This window comes from Dipteris shenzhenensis, chromosome 2 (assembly GCF_047967505.1).
Source record: "Dipteris shenzhenensis isolate YYH24624 ecotype China chromosome 2, Dip_SZ_1.0, whole genome shotgun sequence".
In the NCBI taxonomy this organism is placed as follows: domain Eukaryota; kingdom Viridiplantae; phylum Streptophyta; class Polypodiopsida; order Gleicheniales; family Dipteridaceae; genus Dipteris; species Dipteris shenzhenensis.
The window spans coordinates 61,769,788-61,791,801 of NC_141597.1; the positions used below are offsets into that span (position 1 = coordinate 61,769,788).

Here is a 22,014-nt window from a genome sequence, read left to right on the forward strand (position 1 = left end):
TCTCTTTGAGTTCAAAAAAGGTTGTCAGCGTTTCTCTGAATCACGAGTAGGCAGGAACCTTCGCGAGCAAAAATGCCAGCTGGCTGGGTCGTAGGTGGCCAAGTGTGGCTTGGGTCAGTGAGGTTAAGCCAAGTTTGACTAAGTCAATGTAACAAAGATAACCAAGGCTTGTGACGAACTGCGAGGATGAATCAACAGACGTTTCAACTCCAGAGTCCATCGTGAATCGTACCCAACTTAATTCCGGCACCCTGCCTCTGCTGCTGTTGCTCTTCTTGATCGCCCAAGATTTGCCTCTTACACGTTGTTGCCATTGTCTCATGATGATGCTCACCATGACGCGGCATGGACGTGCTCCATGAGACAGACGCAGCGAGAGAGAGAGAGAGAGAGAGAGAGAGAGAGAACGTTCGAGGAATCATTCGGTGACGTTACACAATTGACGTAGAGAGCAGCCGGCAGGCCGTTTTGCCTCAATCACCCCCTGCGAAATCATTTGCCTGAATGACCGTTTCTCTGTAAAATCAGGACGGCAGGGCACCTCACAGACAGAGAGAGAGAGAGAGAGAGTCTTCTTCTTCATCATATGTACTCTCTGAGAGACAGAGAGAGGAGAGAGAGAGAGAGAGAGAGGGAGAGAGAGTTCTCGTCGTCATTATCATCATCTTCTTCACCTCTGCTGCTGTTTCAAAGAATACAGCTATGGCTTTATGCTTCTACAATGGTAGTAAAGTCTCTCTCTCTCTCTCTCTCTCTCTCTCTCTCTCCTCTTCACATCCCTTTTCGTCCTGGTGATTGTCAATTGACCAGTGGCATTCTTAACTTTTACCAGTTTGATTTCTACGAGAATGGGCTTCTGATTGTCATTCTCGTACCTTGAGGCGGATTGTGGTTTTCTTTAGCATCATTTCTATTTTGTGATGCCGATGTCATCCTTCATTCGCATGTCTTCAGCTTTTCTCAGGCGAGGGGCTCTTGTTTCTTGCCCAGATTTCTCATACACAGCCATTCGTAGATTGATTTCTTTATCCTTCAGCGTGCTTGCCTGCTTGCACAACAAAAAATGCTAATTACCCGCATCCAACCCATCCACTCCTATTGACTTGTTTCACGAGTTGGGAGTTTTTACGACGAGGCGACGTTGCACGAGTGTTGACAAGTTGGGAGCTTTTATGGTGGGACAAAAATATCACATTGGGCGTCGCACATCACGTAGTATTCGAATTTCGGAGACGGACGTTAGTGCGTTTCGTTGCCATTCAGTCCTCTTGCAGACACCTTTATCCCGTGGTATCAAGATCTGCTAGAGACGGATGTTGATACTTTTCGTTGCCCTTAGTTGTCCTGCTGCGTGTGTAAAATCTTGTTCTTGATTTTTTTGCAAGAAACGCATTTTGATTTTGTTTATGTATCTTTGATCTTTTAGGACAAGCACGAGTGGATCTTATTTGTAAGCTGACCGGCCGGTTGCTCAGAGAAAAGCATTCCAGAGGACCCGACATTATTATTGGGTGTCAATAGGTCGATTGCTGCCGTACCTATTGGAGAATTATGCATTGGTTGTGGGGACTAGCTAAAGCTCCACGAAATGTATTGGAATTTTCCTTGGATTCAGATATACACAGACAGTGTTTATGATCATACAAAGAGTGCTATGCTCTATCTAATCGATCTGCAAACGATTTTGACTTTGGAATTGTGCTTATAAGTTTCACAGACAGATGCAGCAGGATTGTTTTGGTTTCCAGGTCGAAAGACAAGAAATTTAGTTGATTCAGACTGCTTCCTTGAGAGTCTTGTTTAACTCAGTTCAACAAATTTGAGTGGTGTCAGAGTTGCTTCTCAGTGACCGTGTTGTTGGGTCCAGCCTATGTACTTCTATGCGGGTATTCTGACTGCCAATGTTATCTTGGTTCTCCAAATTACCTTCCAAAGATGGGAAAAAAAAGGGAGGCAAGGAAAATCATAAGGAGAATGAGTTGGAACAATCAAATCACGTGAAACACCCTAACGTTTCAAGCCCTCTGACCCCACGTTTGGAACGATCCAGGAATCTACGCTGGCACTTGAGGCTTCTTGAGGGGCATGGAGAAGCTTTGAGATATATTCCAGATAACGTGGACCTGTGCTCTGATATTGTAATTTCAAACTCTCCCTCATCATCCCCCTCAGATCCCATTATTGCTCAGTTTGTGCCCCTCGCTTCTGCCCCACGTGGAGGTGGTTCTGGGGACGCATCATTTCTGCATCTACACTCCCAGCCTCGGGATACCCAGCTCCTTGGAGAAAATGGTGATGCAGATGAAGCAATGTCTTGCTATAGCACAGATTCAAGTGATAGCTTCCGGAAAAGCTCAGAGGCAGGAGATGCAGGAACCAAGATAGTGGGATCAGGTTTTGGAGCTGATGATGCTCCTCGTGAAACAGTTTTAGTGAGGGATGCTTTGAGACAACCTCATACTAGCGGCTCAGGAGGTGACACTTTAAGACTACTTCAATCTAATGGCTCAGAAGGGGACGCTTCGACACAACTTCAATCTAATGGCTCAGAGTAAGCCAAATCTTATCTTTCAACCAATCACTTGTTTTGAAATGAGAGCAATTTAACGCAGCTTGGACAAATGGTAAAGTACTGTCATAGTATTATGTGTCAGATGGACTTTGTTAAAAGTAGTAAAACATAGACATTATAGCATGTCTATTGACATGCTTATGGATCCTTAACACAGAGCTATATAACTGCTGTAGTGAGAGAGGAGAGAACAATGGCATGCATGAGTTTGCCATGTTCTTTTGTTTGCTATAAAACCCCGGCTCACCTATTTGAACTGGTTTCCTTTTTATTAAATGTTTCGTGTCTATCACTGTGTACCAGGGTTGAATTGGAGACCTTTCATTCTTAGCATAAATGTTGTGTTGAAGAAACGTGTGATAGTAAAGTTAGGATTGGAGTGTTATAAGTGATTGATACCACCATATTTATGGTGTAATAATGCTGAACTGATAACATAGCTGGCGTTGCAAGACACAGACATTTTTCTAGCATACTGTGCACTTGGAAAGTCCTTTTCCTTTTGGATGTCCGTTCATATGTTTGTGGGTTTCCCATCTAGAAGGTTAGCTCATTGCATGATCTCACATAGGCTTTTTAAAGTTAATATCCACAACAAGAAGTCCTAGATGAACCTAGCTGGCATGCCCCTCAATTAAGGTGCATGTAAACTACTCGGTGCTTTCTATCAATTCAGACAACGGATTTTGCAGAGGCATTTGAATGAGATGATTGCGAGTTGCCAAACACATATTCTTGAACTTAAGAGTTTGCAATTAAGCTGGAATTAAGACTTATACAGCTTAAACACAAAGTGACATCATTGGAAAATGCAATATGATTGAGGAGCCAAGACGGCCCCCCCCCTTATCCACAGGCTCACTTTATTCTTGAAAATGGAGATACAAGACCAAGGTGCAATGCACCTTCCAAACTGATGAACTCAGTGAAAACCTAGGACCTAGATACAAGACTCAAGAGCATATGTGTAAGGTAGACAACAAAAAGGAGGACTCCAAGCTCAGGTTTCAACTCTTGGCTTGCCCAATCCACAAGGAAGAAGCCCTTTTGTAGATGAAGTCCTTGATGCCTCTGAAGCTACCTTGGGTGAGGAGAGTTTGGAAATGGGGCTGGAATGAGAACAGCTTAGAAAAACAGCCTGTAGGCTAGAGAGAGAAAGCTTTTATGGAGTGATAGCTGTAGAGAGAGAGTGCCAATGCTGATCCCAAGGGAGGGGATGTAAGAGAGGAGCTGCTGCTGTTCCAGAGGTGCACAGAAAGGCAGATTTCTGCAAGGGAAATGGGCTGGAACAGTAGAGAGAAAATTCTGCAGTAGAGAGAGAAAGAATGCAGCAGGAGAGAGAAAGGGGCTGTGGCTGCTCCAGGCTAGGAGAAGGAGAGAGGATGCTGCTGCTGTTCCAGAAGAGCTGAGAGGGGGCAGATTTCTAGAGAGGAGGGGTTGGAACTGTAGAGAGAGAATGTGCTGTTGTAGAGAGAGAAAGTGCTGCTGAGGTGAGAGAATGGCCTGGGGAGAAGCTGGCTGCACTCAAGGAGCTGGAGAGGTTCTGCTGCATCATCCAAAAGGAGGGAGAAGAAAAGTGACGAATTTTTCATGTGAGGAATGAAGGGGAGAGGCCTGCTTTTATAGGCTCAGCCCCCCCCAGGCCTAGAGTGGAAGGTGGACACTTGTCCCAGATTTTTGGTGGGCTGCAGTCCCAAAGAGGACAGCCCACAACCTGTCCCAAATCTACCAGATTTGGGGCCAAACACTTGGCCTGCATGCCCTGCAACTTGCCATGCATGCTGCCACATGTGTGGGACAGGTGGACTGACCTGCCAGCTCAAATTCCATGTGGCAGTCTGCCACGTCAGCTGCCACGTGTCACTCCAAAAACCCTAAAATGTGAAAGTTGTTAGAATTCAATTCTGATCGCACCCACGGGTTCCTAACCGCTTAGACTATCTATTGACGTACTCTAAGGTCATAATTGAGCCATACTGAGCTCATTTGTTTGTCGTCTTATCTTGTATCTCCATTACTCTTGGCATGCTGCCAGGCCCACACCCAAAGCTCAGGGAACATTCTCTTGAATGGTTCCTAGGTCGGTATGCAATCTGTGCATTTGATTGGTCCCATGTTTGGGTACTCAGGTGGGGTGTGGTTTCCAGATGTCCCTCTCAAAGAGAGGCCATCACTCTTGTGGGTCACTAATGCCCATAACCCCAAGCAAGGGGGTCCACCCTCAAATGCTAGACCTAGTCCCCATTGTCCGTAACTGAACAGTAGGAAAACATTTCATTTCTTAATAAGCATACTATTGAAAAACAAAAAGAAATAGTACCAAGCAAGTGGATACATGTTGAAGTAGGATGACAGTGCAGTTAGACATCTCAACTCTATAGAATTCTTCAAGTTTGCAGTGTATATCCGATTGCATAAGTAGCTCTGCACATCTGTCACATGCAATGGCATAAGTAGCTCTACAATTTATCACATCCAATGCCAGAGGTAGCTTTACATATTTGTCACATGCATCCAATGACAACTAGAGTTTACGTATGATGACTAGCTTCCAGCCTTCAAAACCCCTTAGATAGACTAGTTAGTGAAGCAATGAAGCAGTTAGCATGAAGTCTATATATCTTCTAGCACCCTTCGGATAGGTTAGCTAGTCAAGCAATGAAGCGGTTACTGGTCCAGCCTGCATTGCAGAGATGGGATAAAGAACCAGCCACACATCTGGCACTCCGAGGTCCAAGATTGCAGTGGATCACAGGAGACACTTCAGTTGGGCTCAATGGGATAGTGGCCCAGCCAGCCCTTGGGGGGGCATGTTTACAAGATGATGGTGATTCAGAGGATGAGCTTGATTGCATTCTTGATGATGCACTGGATGATATGTTAGCATTGATCGGATTGTCTGTGATCTCAAGATGTTGGCACACATGAGAGGTGTAGGACGAGATAGGCAGTGATCTCAAAGGCCCGGTGGGAGTGCTTGAGACGGGAGGATCAGGATACCACAAAGTGTGGATTTGTATGTGTGAGAGCATATGTTTATACAATGGTCTACAACCACTATTTGGCGATGATGACGTCAGTGGGGATGTCATAGTAGCTAGTCCCTGCTATGCATGATGGAGTTTATGGTTTCAGCCTTATGAGTGACTATCATGAGATTGAAATTGCACTATGTTGTGTTTTTAGAGTATGAGTTTGGGCATGCTCCTGGGTTCATCTAGATATATGCGTCTGTCGTATTAGCGGACATGCAAATTTTCGTCCATGTTGCGGCCTGCTGGTATTGCGTTTAATTCTTTCTATCTGAAGCGGTGCGTGCTAGATGATCTAAGCATTTTTTGCTTGGATACTTGTTTGGGAGAGACTCAAATGAAATTGTATAGTCTTCACAAGCAGTTGTAGCTTGAATGAGAGAATGTGGACTAGTTTTTTATTAGCCTTCTCCTTTGGTGCTAGCCTTTGTCACGGCTGAGTTTGCCTTTCACCTTTGGAGTGCCGCCAGAAACTCAGCACGAAGACCTTTGTATAAATGGATGCTCAAGTATGTGTGGGTGTTTGGATTTGTATGTGTGAGAGCATATGTTTATACTATGGTCTAGAACCTCTGTTGGTCGCTGATGACGTAGCTAGTCCTTGCTATGCGTGATGGAGTTTATGGTTTCAGCCTTATGAGTGACTGTCATGAGATTGAAACTTCACTATGTTGTGTTTTTAAAGGATGAGTTTGGGCATGTTCTTGGATTCATCTAGATATATGAAGGGACAGCTTTTTAGTATTGGGGTTGCTCTTCAAGTTCATGTTATGGCTTATTACTATAGATGGTGTGAGGATGGGATTGTGTGCGATAGGGCATGACCCATCTTTTACAGTATAGGTTTGGGCGGTCCCCTGAGCTCTTAGGGAGTGATAGATTCATTGTAGTGGCAGAGGAACAAAGTGAGCGACACTTGGGAAGCACTAGACCATTGACCCCATATTGTTTAGGGCACATGTTGAGTGGAGGCTTTGGCCCATTACCGTCGAGCTTGAAAGTGGTTTTGGCCTACCTAGGTAGGGCAATCCATGATATAGTTTGTTATAATATTTTAATGGTGAATATCAACACGAAGATGGTATATATGGATACCACCTTGAATAGTCTATTTTAATATTTCAATGGTGAATATTATCACCAAGAAAGTGTATATGAACACCACCTCTCTGAGAGAACACTTATCTTCTCATGTGTCCAAGGATCAAAATCACTCTATGTAAGTGGCGTGTAAAGTATTTAGCTTAATTGTTTTGTTTTAATATTTTAATGATGAATATTAACACCAAGATGGTGTATTTGTACACTACCTCTCTGAGAGAGCACTTATCTTCTCACGTGCCCAAGGATCAAAATTACTACTCTATGTAAGTGGGTATGTAAAGTATTTGGCTTAATTATTCTCACATGCCATTTTTGGTTTCATTTAGCGACATCTCCCAGGACCCCCTCAAGAGAGAGACATTGAATGGAGCGACGGGGCAGCACTCGTTAACGTTCTCGTCTCAACTATGTATTGGCCTTCGACCATGGAAGATCTCCTACTCTTTTCCCCCTGTTGTGCATTGTAGCCTCCCCATTGGATGGGAATTGGACCTTGATGGGAGTAGTAAGGAGGGGCAATGCATACTGCTTCCGCAAGGCTGATGACTAGGAGACAATTGCCCACTATTTATGGATCTTTCCTTTGGCACACATGATTTGGCAGTGCGGGTCTAGTGCATGACAACCTGGGGGATGGTCGTTGGGCTGACACAGAGGCGAACTTCTCCATAGAGATGATCTTTCTGGCCTACTTGGTGGACGCGGAGACCGTTATGAGCCACACCATTTAATGTGCTACTTCACCCTTTAGGCAGTGCCTCCGGGTCTTTCGAAGGACTGTGTTTGGGAGATGGTTGCCAGCATCACGACCTGGAACACTTGGATCGTACAATGCAGCTTGTGATGGGAGGGCAGGTCGTCTGTCCTGCTTCCATCGTTGTTAACGTAAGGTTGGATACCCTGAGTGTTTTTTTGTTACTCTAGTGGGTACATGATGTACATTCCAAGAATTCTACTTTAGCCTTACGTGTTCTTTATCTAGGATGAGCATTTGAACAAATTGATAGAAGCACTCGTCCAAAAGGCTAGGTCAAGGCTGCTTTTTTAGTGACGTGCAAACTAGTTTGATTGAGATCAATTTTGAAAGATGTTGAACCTTTGAACTAGCGTTTTAGGGATTCAACCAAGGCTCAAAGCAAAGGCTTCGAACGAAGAGTGAATGGGCAAAGGCTAGGGCGAAGTGGGAAGTAGCTCGTAGCCGCCCATCAACATTGTTTCGTGAATGCATGATCCCCCATAGATCGCCCTACGTGACAAAGCAAGGCGGCGCTATGTGACGAGGTGAGGCGATGAAGGGCCCCAGCTATCAGAAGCCTTTAGTGGTTCTCAGATGACAACAAACATAGGATCCACGAAGGTCAAGTGTGTCAACATGACCCGCGATGATATAATGGCACCTACCCCTCCAATTGGTAGGTGCCAACCATTGTAAATGCAGTGGGAAGTACCCACCTCAAAGTCATTGTATAAAGTCCTAGAGTTCTAAGAGTTAGGGCCATTCTTGCTACCAAGGCCACACGGGTGCGTAACGTGCGGCCTTGAGCTAGTTGTATGTAATTGTCGATTTTGGCTAAGTACTAGAAGAAGGCTAATTCCAATTCGTGTGCATACATTCGTGTACTTTGTCCCATAGGCCCGCCAGGCCTCTTGAGGACGTTAATATATCTTTCTTTCTTTCTCTCTCTTTTCATCATTTGCGTTCTGAGTTGTGCGTTTCCCGTTATGCCCCACGCTACGTATTCACTAGCATGTAGTACCACGATTTGGCGTTAACATTTGATGATCCTGCTAGGGAATGCAAAGTGGTTTGCGTTGGAGAAACCTGTGGAGTGCAAGCAGACCAACTTGCAGTGAGATAGCTAGAGCTGATAGATGCAAGAACAAGATGTCAACTAAGATACTGACAACACAAAGAAGAGTGGATCCCCGAGATTGAAGCTCAGACTAGAAGCTCTGGACAGTAGCTGAAGAAGATGAATCCCTAACGGAAGGAAGTGTGCAGGCTAAACACTTTACCACGACCGACGCTGAATAAAGAGAGAGGGGAAGGAGGAAGCGACCAAGAGAGTCAAAGAACCCTGCCTTCAAAGAATTTGAGCGAGTTTTGGCAAGAATAATGAAGAGGATCCTCAACAGACTGAATTGTGCGGAACAAGCCACAATGGACTGATTTGGATCTAGGTCACCATTAAGCCCACAGCGAGGAGCCGAGGCAGCAAGAGGACCAACATACAAATGAAATTCCAAAAATTCATTGGACACGAGGGAGGGAATACCTGATCTCATTTGTAGAATTGCTTGCGAACTGCTGCAATTCTGCAACGCAACAGGGAGGAAGAGTACTTGATCTACTTTCCTACCACTTTTGCAGACAAAATCATCGAATGGCATGACAAGTACCCCAATGAGTAGTATGCGCCGTGGGCCGAGTTAAAGACTGTTCCTGAAAAGGATCTAGCACGAATTCAGCAAGGAAGATGTATTGCGGACAGAGGACCATGCTGTGGGACTCTGGACTCTTTTGTATTGTAACATTGGACATAAATATACCTTTTGTTGGTTCTATATCTCTCTTGAAGCATTGCCTATTTATTGGCTTGCACATATGTATGTTGAGTGCACAAAGTAAAGAAGTTTTGGATTCCGTAGTCAAACATTTCTGTGTGAGTTCTTGGTGTTGGAAAGGTCACCTCCCCATCTGTAAGCCCCCATATGAGGAGAGCATGGGGGGGTTGAACTTGGTGTCTGAGAGATGGCCACATGAGCAGCATCATGGTTGCCATGAGGGCAGGGATCAGATACAGAAAAGAGAGAAGAGGTGGTTTCCACATGAACAGCAGCAAGGCTGTCATGTGGGCAGCACTGTTCAAGACATACCTCAGAGAATAGTGGCGGAAAGACATGTGGACATTTAGGACTGGCTAGAGCATGACCTGCGCAAGGATGCTGAGCTGAAAGACTGCGATGACATGGTGCTGACATGAGCAACAGTACGGACTGTCTGCAGCAGGTGTACGGAACTGTGGCAGGTGTTTTCAGGGCCTGCATATGGCCAGGACAGAGGCGGGACTTTTGGTGCAGGAAGGCGCCTGCATTGAGGATATGGAAGGCTTTATGCCCTGGAACAAAGGCTGAAAAAGGGCCCAGGAAAGCCCTTTTATAGGGCAGTGTTTGGCTGGTAGGTGCAGCCAACCAGTTGGTTTTAGGGCAGACAGAAAATCAGCCAGACTGGTTGGTTTTTGCAGCAGCCCTTGGGGGCTATAAAAGGAGGGCCTCCAGGCCCTCATTTCTCATTCTCTGGAGCAGCAGATTTACAGCAGACAGGAGCAGCAGACAGGGCTTCCTTGGGCCTTTTCCCAGGAGGTGAAGGAGACCTAAAGAGCTGCAGACTGAGCTAGTAAGTGCTGCCCACCTAGGCTGATCTACAGGCAGTAAGGTAGAGAGAACCATTTTGGACAGAAAGTCTACAGACGCTCGAGGTGGAGCATGCGTGCTCGAGTCTAGAGATATCCAGCAAATAGTAGGAGTACCTTGTGGTAAGATCAGAGGACCACACTATTGGTGGGACTTTGGATCTATCTCTTTTGTATTGTGTCCATAGCTTTGGACGGAAATATATTATTTTGGTGATTTCTCTATTTGGTTGGTTCATTGTCTATTGATGAGTTTGCACATCTACTCTATGCACATAAGTTTAAGAAGTTTGTGATTCCACACCCCACACCACACTGTGTGAGCTCCTGGGCAATTCTATTAGTCTTCCGCTGTGCATACCCTCTGTTGGTTGATTTCTAACACTTGGGCGCTCTAGCAGTCTTGCACTGCTGGTACCCTCTGTTGTGATTTGGAACAGAGTGTTCTAGGGCCTGATTGGAGTGGAAGGATTCTAGATGCAGAGAATAGTGTCTCCATCCCTTTTTTGGGTCCTCCTTAAAAGGGTGGATAGGAGTGCATGTGAAGGACATCACATGGACATTGGAATGTCAATCGTTGGGGGTCTTTCTCATGTTCTATCGCCTTTTGAGTCCATTTTTGTGCCTTGAAGATACTCTTGTTTAAGTTAAATGCTTGGTCAAGGGTACTTTTAGTGGTTCTTGTCATCCTTTTAATGTTCCCCATTTGACAATACTCAAGTGCTTTCTGTTTGAAGGTGCGGTATCTTAGAATTCCCACTTGGCATGTCTTGGAATTGTAAAATAATCAGCCTCCATGGCGCTTTTTAATTCGAAGGCCCTCTTAGGATTCGATGCATTGTCAAACATTCCTCATTCGTAAAGGAAACATTCGGTATCTGAAAGTGAATTTTCTATCCTCCCCCTTCTGTCAAGTCATTCGAAGGTCCCATATCGTGAAGGATGCTTGGCTCTGATTCTTGCACCCAACTTGGACTTTTTATTCTAGCAACACTTTCCTTTGTGTGGAACATATCTGGTGCTCTTTGGCCACACTTAGGAGGTGTTAGCTCCTCATGGCTTAACCTTGGAGTAACCATATGTGAGAGTGGAGTGTAGTGCGGAAGCATTTCTAGTGTTACAGAGGCATATAGGGCGAAGCTTTTCACAGAAGTACAGAAAGCTCTGAGGCCCAATATTGCCACTAGGATAGTAAAAATTTCTTTATGCATGCCTCTCACAGTTTTTGTGGACTTGTTTAATACCTTTCCAGTGAAGGTTTCAAAAACAATGTTCACAGTTAAAGCAACAAGTTCGGCATGCATGCCACAATTTTTGGATAAAGGTTGGGATAAGAAGACATGTAGTTCAGTGTTTTGTGAGGTTGTCCAACCTTCTATGCAACTGAAGTACATGGTTGCATCACAAAATTTTATTTTCTCTTTTTATTACAAGCGCAGTCGAATGCTAGGCACAAAACTAGTCCCAATGGATCAAGATGAAGATTCTTTTGGTGCAGAAAATAAACTTCTTGATATTGATGTTGTTGAGATGGTGATGTGCTAGTCAATATCTCATTAAGAGAATGTTGCTCCCTAGCTCAATTGCGCAGTGACATTCTGTTTGAGACATTTCAAACGACTTTTTATTTATCTACAATAACAAAAAGGTACACCATCTGATTTATCCTAGTCTCATTAAGCATTGCTATTAGTTTACTTTACCGCTCTGATTCATATTGCTTTTTTGCAGTTTAAGAGGTTTTTTGCCCTAACCGCAGTTAGTTCACTAACTATGGTTAGTGACTACTAAGGTTTTGTCACTAGGACAAAACCTTATCTCTCACACTTTCAGTTGTACTCTTTACACTCTTCTATTACAACTCAGCTTCCAAGCTTTCAGCTCTCCAGCTCTCACTCTCTTGCTCTCTCTCTCTCCCCATTCTCTCACATTTGGTATCAGAGCGATTGATCCTGCTCCCTGCTTCTTCCCCGCTCAGCTCCACCCTATAGCCCACGCTCCTGCTTCTACACCTCGCCCGTACAATCCGTACCTGTACGGAATCCGTGCTTGGTCTCTGCACATCCGTACCCTGTCGTATATTACTTGCCGTACTGTAACCGCCGTACAGATCCGCAACACGTGTGGTCGTTGTACATCGTGTCCGTACAAGTGCCGTACAATCCGTCGTCAGACTGTACGTTTCACCGTACAGTTTCGTACCTGTGCGTACAGTTCGCTGCCACCAGCCGTACAGTTCGTTGTCACTGTCCGTACCAGCACGTACCTTCTCCGTACTGTCATTCATACTCCGTACTTCCGTACTAGTCCTGCTTTCGTACAGCAGGTAGTCCTCCGTACAATCTATAGGAGAAACTCGCAGGTGATCTTTGGCAGGCTCATTTTGCAGACAGCCATTGTTTGGCTCAGTTTTTTTGGAGTACATTTGGGGCATTTTGTTTGTTGCAGACATTGCAATCATCTTGTAGTTTCGGAGCTACACTTGGAGCAAACATTGCAGATTTGGTCTGAAATTTGGGGCTTTCTGCTGAAATTGCAAAATTTGGGGCTTTCTGTACTTCTACCCCTTTCTGGTTGCAATTTCAAGCTCGAAATTTGGGGCTTTCAGTTTTGCAGTACAATTTCTTGAAGAAATTCGGGGATTTTGTAATTACACTGCAATCTCGCAGTGAAATTTGGGGCTTTTGCAGATAGAGCGCAATTCTTGCAACATTTGGGGCTTTTGATCAATTTGCCCCTTTCCGGTTGCAATTTCAGGCCTATTTTGGGGCTTTTGTGTTGGGAGAGCAATTTCTGGAGTTTTCAGTTCATACTGCCTTTCTTGAAGTGTTTTGCAGCACTTTTGGCAGATTCTGGAGAGTTTTTGATGCTTGGACAGATTTCTGACAGTGCAAGTACAGAAATCTAAGTTGCATTTACAGCCGGTGCTTGGCTGTGTTTTTTGGGAGTTGTGCATTTCATTCCCAGTAAGGGAATTCAGTTTTGTATCTGCTTAAATCTCTTTCTTAGATATGGCCCAACAAAATTAGAATGACTTCCAGTTCGGTGGTCTTTCACAGGAAGTCAAGTTGGATGGTACCAACTACTCCCTCTGGAGTTTTATGGTATGCAATATTCTGATTTCTCGCAATTTATGGGATTATGTGAATGGGGGTGAGATCCGACCAGCAGGTATGGCACCTAATACCCCTCCTCAGCAAGGAGGTGGAAGAGGTCGTGCACAGGGGGCAGCTGCAGAACAAGTTGTTGGTGCAGCTATAGCCACTACTCCAGATCAGAAGAGATGGGATTCACGAGATGCCTTAGCTTTGTCATGCATCTCTCTTTCAGTGAAAAGATTTATCATTCCGCATATCCGGTCGTGTAAGACCTCCAAGGCAGCGTGGGATATTTTAGAAAGCATGTATGCAGCCCGGAATGATGCAAGGGTATCTTTCTTGAAAAGAGAGTTAAGTAATACACATATGGAAGAGGGTGACTCCATGTCAATCCACCTCTCAAAGCTACAGGATCTCAGAGAGCAATTGTTAAACATAGATGAAATTATTCCTGATTCAGAGATGATTACAACCACTCTGAATTCTCTTCCTGAGTCTTATCTCAGCTTTCATACCTCGCTGAACTTATCATTGAGGGGGGGTGCAAATCCTCTCACTTTTCATGAGTTGATAGGACTTCTGCTTCAGGAAGAGCAGACCAGGAAAAACTTGGCTTCACGTGCAGGTGAACAAGCCATGCTTTCAAAGTTTAAATTAAAAACAAAGGGACAGGCAAAGACATCAGTAAATCAGCCTTCCAGTGGGTCAGGACAGCCTTCACAAAAGGCTAAAAATGATGCAAGTAAGCCCAAGAAGAAGGGTTTTTGTCACTACTGCAAAAAGCCAGGTCATCACATTGCAGAATGCAGGAAAAGGCTTGCAAAAGAGAAGAAAAACAGCTCCGGTATGGCTGTTTCAGATTCAGCTCCTCATGCATCTGATAGTGGGGATGCTGCAGCCAACTTTGTTGGACAGGATTATGCCTTTTTATCTTGCATTTCAGATTCTAGGCTGGCTGTTCCAAATGCTCGGGATAGTACAGCCACTTGTAATGATGATACTTATGCATTTTTGACTTGCAGTTATGACTCTTCTACGGATGCATCTGCTTTCAGTGTCAATGAAACACTGAACACTTGGTATTTTGATAGCGGTGCATCCAAGCACATCACTTCTAGGAAGTGTCTTTTTACTTCCTTGCATCCACCTCCCGTTGGTAAGAAAGTCACTTGTGCCAATAACTCATCATATCAGTACGTGGCACAGGAGATGTTGAGCTCACTGCCATTGATGGCTCAATTTTCAGACTTTCAAATGTCTTATATGTGCCTGGTATAACCAAAAATCTTCTTTCAGTGTCCACTCTTAACAGAGCTGGATTTCAGGTCATCTTTGAGGATGACAAATGTGCTGTCCGAGACAGGGAAGATGATTATGCCTTAAGATTATCTGGTACTCTGCTGCGTGGGCTTTTTCAGCTTGATCTTTTTGAGAAAAGAGCAGCCCATGCTCTTGCAGTTTCTACCCCTACTGCTGCCATGCAGAATGCAGAATTATGGCATGCCCGATATGGCCACATGCATTACAACAGCTTGATGACACTTCAGAAGCATTCCATGGTTGATGCATTGCCACCTCTTGAGATACCTCCTCCACATGCCTGTGAAGGGTGGATTTTAGGCAAGATGCATAGATTCCCCTTCAAGAAGGATGGTTCAGTTAAAGCTGTCCGCAAATTACAGCTTATACACAGTGATGTCTGTGGTCCCATGAGGACTCCATCGTTGGGTGGTCATCTCTACTTCGTTACATTTATTGATGATTACTCCAATTTCACTTGGGTCTTTGGGCTGAAGGGCAAATCAGAAGTGTTCATGGTGTTTAAACACTTTTCAGCCATGATTGAAAATGAAACCGGACTCAAGATACAGACATTGCGCACAGATAGAGGTGGGGAATACTTGTCTGCAGAATTTGATGCTTTTATGAAAGGCAAGGGTATTGTGCATCAGCTCACAGTCAGGCTGACCCCTCAGCAAAATGGCAAAGCTGAGAGGAAAAATAGAACTTTCATGGAGATGGACAGATGTATGCTGAAAAGCAAACACATGCCTCACAAATTCTGGCTTGAGGGCTTGATGTGTGTCAATTACATTTTGAATCGGGCTCCCACTAAGGCTTTAAAAACAAAAACTCCCTGTGAGGTCTGGAATGGGAGAAAGCCTTCAGTGGATCACTTCCGAGTCTTTGGATGCCTTGCTTATGCTCATGTGCCAGTTGAATTTAGGCACAAGTTGTCAGATAAAGCCATTAAGTGCATATTTGTTGGGTACAGTGCAGAAAGCAAGGGGTACCGTCTCTACAATCCTGCTACACGCAAGATCATAGTCAGTAGAGATGTGATATTTGCAGAAAATTCAGCTCACACTCAGGCTGAATTTCAAATGCCTTCTTCTTCAGAGGATGTCTTTGAGGGGTTGCTACCTATTGCCTTGGGTCCCCCTGCTGATATTTCTGATGCAAATCAGAATTTACAGCCACCTCCAAATGCTTTAGTTCCGCCACAGGATGTCTTGCCCCCTCCACAGGCAGTGGAACAGGTGGTGCAGCAAGAAATTGCAGACATACATGCAGCAAAAACAGTCCCAAACTGGCTGTTACAGACTCTCAGGGAGAGTAAAATTGATGCTCCGTTACCTGGCAGGACTCGCAGTGCAGCAAGGCACATGGAAGGTGCTAATTCAGTGGAATCAGCATATGCAGGTACTCTTCTTGATGAGGAGGAGCTTGCCACATTCGAAGAGGCAAAGGACAATGTGCATTGGATGAATGCCATGCACGATGAGTTGCAGTCCATAGAAAAAAATCAGACTTGGGATGTTGTAGACTTGCCACCAGGTAAACATGCCATTGGCACACGATGGGTTTTCAAGGTCAAACGGAAGCCAGATGGCTCCATTGACAGATACAAGGCAAGGCTGGTTGCTAAAGGCTATGCTCAGAAAAAGGGCATAGATTATGAGGAGACATTCGCTCCTACATCCCGGATGACCACCATCCGATCAGTTATTGCAATGGCTGCACATTTTGAGTGGAATGTTCATCAGTTGGACATAAAAACAGCCTTCTTAAATGGGGACTTGCTGGAAGAGGTGTACTTCAAACAACCTCCAGGCTTTGAAATTAGAGCAAATGCACTTCAAGTATGCAAGCTCAACAAAGCTTTATATGGGCTGAAACAGGCCCCTCGTGCATGGTATGCCAAGATTCATGCCTTTTTGACCAGCAAGGGGCTGCACAATAGTCCTACTGAGAGCACCCTCTACATCAAGATGGATGGGGGGGAAATTTTAGTCATCCTTCTTTATGTCGATGACTTACTGCTCACAGGGTCCAATGAAGACAAAATTGCAGATTTCAAAGCTGATTTGCAGACCAACTTTGACATGTCAGATTTGGGGCTGCTTCACTTTTATTTCGGGATCCAGTTCTCTCATGAGAGACATGGCACTGTTATGTCTCAGTCCAAGTATGTGCAGAAACTCTTGGACAGATTTAACATGCATGATTGTAAGCCCATAGCCACTCCCATGGAGCCGGGGCTGAAACTCACAATGCATGATGCAGGAGAATTAGTTGATGCCACACTTTACAGTCAGGCTGTTGGATGCCTCATATATCTTTGCAACACTAGACCTGATATTCAGTTTGCAGTATCTCAGGTGAGCAGGTACATGCACAGCCCAAAAACTATGCATTGGCAGGCAGTTAAGCGCATCTTCCGTTATTTGCAGGGCACGAAGTCTTTTGGCTTGCTATTTCCCAGGGGGGGTGACTTGCAGATGCATGCCTACAGTGATTCAGATTGGGCTGGTGATTATGACACTAGGCAGTCCACTAGTGGCAAGGGTATTGTGCATCAGCTCACAGTGAGGTTGACCCCTCAGCAAAATGGCAAAGCTGAGAGGAAAAATAGAACTCTTATGGAGATGGACAGATGTATGCTGAAAAGCAAACACATGCCTCACAAATTCTGGCCTGAAGGTCTAATGTGTGCCAACTACATCTTAAATCGGGCTCCCACTAAGGCTTTGAAAACAAAAACTCCCTATGAAGTCTGGAATGGGAGAAAGCCTTCAGTGGATCATTTCTGAGTCTTTGGATGCCTTGCATATGCTCATGTGCCAGTTGAATTTTGGCATAAGTTGTCAGATAAGGCAATTAAGTGCATATTTATTGGGTAGAGTGCAGAAAGCAAGGGGTACCGTCTCTACAATCTTGCTACACGTAAGATCATTGTCAGTAGAGATGTGATATTTGCAGAAAATTCAGCTCACACTCAGGCTGAATTTCATATGCCTTCTTCTTCAGAGGATGTTTTTAAGGGGTTGCTACCCATTGCCTTGGGTTCCCCGCTGATATTTCTGATGCAAATCAGAATTCACAGCCACCTCCCGATGCTCCAGTTCAGCCACAGAATGTCTTGCCACCTCCACAGGCAGTGGAACAGGTGGTTCAACAAGAAATTGCAGACATACATGCAGCAAAAACAGTCCCAAACTGGCTGTTACAGACTCTCAGGGAGAGTAAGATTGATGCTCCATTACCTGGCAGAACTCGCAGTGCAGTAAGGCACATGGAAGGTGCTAATTCAGTGGAATCAGCATATGCAGGTACTCTTCTCGATGAAAAGGAGCCTGCAACATTTGAAGAAGCAAAGGACAATGTGCATTGGATGAATGCCATGCATGATGAGTTGCAGTCCATTAAGAAAAATCAAACTTGGGATGTCGTAGACTTGCCATCAGGTAAACATGCCATTGGTACACGATTGGTTTTCAAGGTGAAACGGAAGCCAGATGGCTCCATTGACAGATACAAGGCAAGGCTGGTTGCCGAAGGCTATGCTCAGAAAAAGGGCATAGATTATGAGGAGACTTTTGCTCCTACATCGCGGATGACTACCATCCGATCTGTTATTGCAATGGCTGTACATTTTGAGTGGAATGTTCATCAGTTGGACATTAAAACAGCCTTCTTAAACGGAGACTTGTTGGAAGAGGTTAATGTCAAACAACCTCCAGGCTTTGAAATTACAGCAAATGCACTTCAGGTATGCAAGCTAAATAAAGCTTTGTACGGGTTGAAACAGGCCCCTCGTGCATGGTATGCCAAGATTCATGCCTTTTTGACCAGCAAGGGGCTGCATAATAGTCCTACTGAGAGCACCCTCTACATCAAGAAGGATGGGGGGGAAATTTTAGTCATCATTCTTTATGTCGATGACTTGCTGCTCACAGGGTCCAATGAAGATAATATTGCAGATTTCAAAGCTGATTTGCAGACCAACTTTGACATGTCGGATTTGGGGCTGCTTCACTTTTATTTGGGGATCCAGTTCTCTCAAGAGAGACGTGGCACTGTTATGTCTCACTCCAACTATGTGCAGAAACTCTTGGATAGATTTAACATGCATAATTGTAAGCCCATAGCCACTCCCATGGAGCCGGGGCTGAAACTCTCAATGCATGATGCAGGAGAATCAGTTGAAGCCACATTTTACAGTCAGGCTGTTGGATGCCTCATCTATCTCTGCAACACTAGACCTGATATTCAGTTTGCAGTATCTCAGGTGAGCAGGTATATGCACAGCCCAAAAACTATGCATTGGCAGGCAGTTAAGCGCATCTTCCGTTATTTGCAGGGCACGAAGTCTTTTGGCTTGTTATTTCCCAGGTGGGGTGACCTGCAGATGCACGCCTACAGTGATTCAGATTGGGCTGGTGATTATGACACTAGGCAGTCCACTAGTGGCAATTGTTTCTTTTTGGGTAACGCTTGCATTTCCTGACTGAGCAAGAAACAATCTACAGTGGCTACCTCATCATGTGAAGCTGAGTATAGGGCAGCTTTCACAGCAACAGTTGAATGTGTCTGGCTGCGACGTCTATTTGTTGATCTTCATCTGTCTTTGGAGAGTCCTTCTCCAATTCTCACTGATAGTCAGAGTGCCATTGCAGTGGCAAAGAATCTAGTGTTTCATGCTCGCACGAAGCACATTGAGGTTCACTATCACTACGTCAGAGAGAAGTTGCATGCAGGAGAGATGAGTTTGATCTTTGTGTCCACACATGACAACATTGCAGATATTTTCACCAAAGCACTACCACGTGAAAAGTTTGAGGCATTTCGCAGTGCCCTGAACTTATATCCGTTTGGTGATTGATCAGCCTTGTACATGACATTGGCACTGCAGGGGGGTGTTAGAAAAGTGTGCCTAGAAGCACTGTCTCTCTAAACGGAACAAGGCCCCTCGACCTTGTGTGAGTCGTGCTCTAGCTGTATAGTTCATCTTGAGAACTGGCCTTGTAAATACTGCCCCAGGGTGTGTAGAACTCTACTATCTCCACTGGCTCACCTTGGTAAATGAAACTATGTAGGTGTAGCACTGCACGTGAGGTGTTGAAGATCATAACCTTGGTTTTCCAAGGGTTAACTGTCAGGTCTCTCTCTTGGTGGAACATCTCTAGGGCCTCCAGGTGGCTGTACAACCCCTTTGCTAAAGAGGATATCAAGACTAGGTCATCTGCATAGAGTAGTATCTGTATCATCAGGTCCACCAATATTGATCACTCCCTTCGAGGCGGTCTATGAAAGATGTGATCTCACCAATGTAGAGCCCCAAGAGAGTCGGTGAGGGGGGGGAACTGCTCTTGTAGAAGGCAAGACGTGGCTTCTTCTTGTCTCATGGAGCCACTGTTAGCAGCCTATAAACCGAGGTGGTTATGAAGAGCAAATCAGTCGCTTGTGTTGCATCTCTCTACAACAAGTAGCTGAGTGTGTCGCAGCCACTGCCCCACACAAGCTCCTATATGCCCTGGTTATTTCGACCTGTTTGTGGACCTATCTCTGCTCCAGAGCCTTCCAACAGTCCCGTACAGCAACCCATGCACCTGACAAAATTACTCCGAACTACTCCTGAGTGGTGTCCTGCTTTAAACCTCCTGACCCAGGCCACCAAATCTGAGGCAGGATCCCTTGAGCCTGTCAAGAAGTGTCTGCCTATGTGCAGCTCCCATCTGTCCATCAGATCTGCTCCTGTTGCAGCGTCCAATGGCATCCAGGTATGCTGTTGTGTGCTGCCCGCATGCCAGCCTATGTGCTGCCCATGTGACAGCCCCATATCCATGCTTTTCTTTGCTTGTATGCTGCCCACCTGGCAACCGACGTGCTGCCCTAATATGCCCTCATATGGGGGCTTACAGAGGGGGAGGTGACTTTTCCAACAGTGATGGGGAGGTCGCTTTTCCAACACTGATGGGGTTTATAGATATAATTCCCAGTATATGACAAGTCTGGTGGCAAAGGGATATGCACTAGTGAATGGTGTACTTTTGCTTCTGTTGCCAAGATGTCAATGATGAGGATGATCATAGCTCTAGCAGCTGAACACAGAATTTATGATAAAAGGACAAGCAAAGGTTTGCAAAGTTAGGATATGGCCAGTTCTAATCTGTTAAAGGGACAAGAAAATAAGGTGTGTAAACAGATAAAGACATTGTATGGTTCAAAGCCAGCTCAACGGTTTGGTTCACTATGATGAGCAGTCAAGACTGATGATTAACTAAATGTGCATTGTAGATGGGTACATAGAGATTAAGATAATCTTAGTGCTTGCTCTTTTTAATGTTGAGGGCGTGATATTTTAGGTTAGCCAAACGAAACAATAAGTTTTTTATTGTCTTTAAAGTGAAAGACCTGGGCTCCTTGATATGTGGCAGGCTTTCACTTGACACTTCTTATCAGTTAATCCAAAACTAACTTTTCCTGATGTGCGTGATTGGGGATTCGTGTCATGATCCCTTAGTGGTGAGGGGAGCTGCAACATATATATAATTTAATGAAGAGATGGCTCACAAATCTGGCTGAAGAGCATACAGTCTTTTTGTGTGATCAGGGTTGCTAGAAGAGAGTGAGATTCCTGTGGCAGCGTCCTTCTATTCACATAGATAATGTAAGGTGGTGATAAATACTGCCTCATCAGTGCTTTGGATATAGTTCACGATTGGGACCTGCCTGTGTTGGCCCTCCCATCAACTTGCTATATTTTTGCTGGAATTTTTTCTTTCTTATGTTTGCCAGCTCGCTCATCGTTATGTAGTTTTTATTTTCAAGACGACGTATTATTCACGTTTTGGAACTTGCATTGTAATGTAGAAGCAAATCCTCATGGGGTACCTTCCGTACAGTTGTCAGTAACTCTGCTGATGGAGTGCTGAAATTTGATGATGTTGTGGGTAGCTTGTTGGCCGAGGAGATTAGATGGAAGTCTATGGACGGCAACAAGCAGGATGCAACCTTAAATGTGCAAAGGGGTAGATCACAGTTCAGGGGGAAGTCCCAAGAAAGAGGGACATCTTGTAGCAAATCCAGGGCATGGAACATTGAGTGTTACCACTGTCGCAAGAAGGGCCATATGAAAAAGGATTGCTACAAGCTGAAAAGAGAGCAAAAGGATAAGAAAAAGAATGCAAATTGGGGTGCAAATAAGAAGGAAGAGAGTTCAAGTGAGGACAAAGGAAAAGTGAAGATCGACGAGATCAATGCAATCACACATGATAGTGACAATGACATTCTCTTCATGTCTAGTTTATTTGCAGAGTTGCTGTATGAGCTATTGGCAGTCTATCAGGCAGGAACGTATGAACAATGCCCTTTTTTCTATTCAATGCAGCGGTAATATAGTCTATTCAATGCACAGTACATACATGGACAATTGGCAAGTACGCCATAATTTCCCATTGTTAAGAGGGAAATGAACTTTGTAGTGGGGGGATGTTTTGTGCTGACTCCAC

At 44.7% G+C, this 22,014-nt stretch overlaps 1 protein-coding gene across 2 annotated transcripts in view; it reads left to right on the plus strand.

The window, feature by feature from the left end:
* The first annotated feature begins 219 nt into the window (after nt 1-219).
* Nucleotides 220-22,014, plus strand: part of LOC147905112 (uncharacterized) — an 87,287-nt gene continuing 65,492 nt past the window's right edge. The window contains exons 1-2 of one of the 2 annotated variants that reach the window (XM_087390220.1): nt 220-724; nt 1,427-2,551. In XM_087390220.1, coding sequence (XP_087246346.1) covers nt 1,902-2,551 — 650 coding nt within the window. In that variant the 5' untranslated portion in view covers nt 220-724; nt 1,427-1,901. Of the gene's footprint in view, nt 725-1,224; nt 1,243-1,426; nt 2,552-22,014 lie in introns of those variants that run through there. The other variant, XM_087390224.1, reaches the window with a different exon arrangement.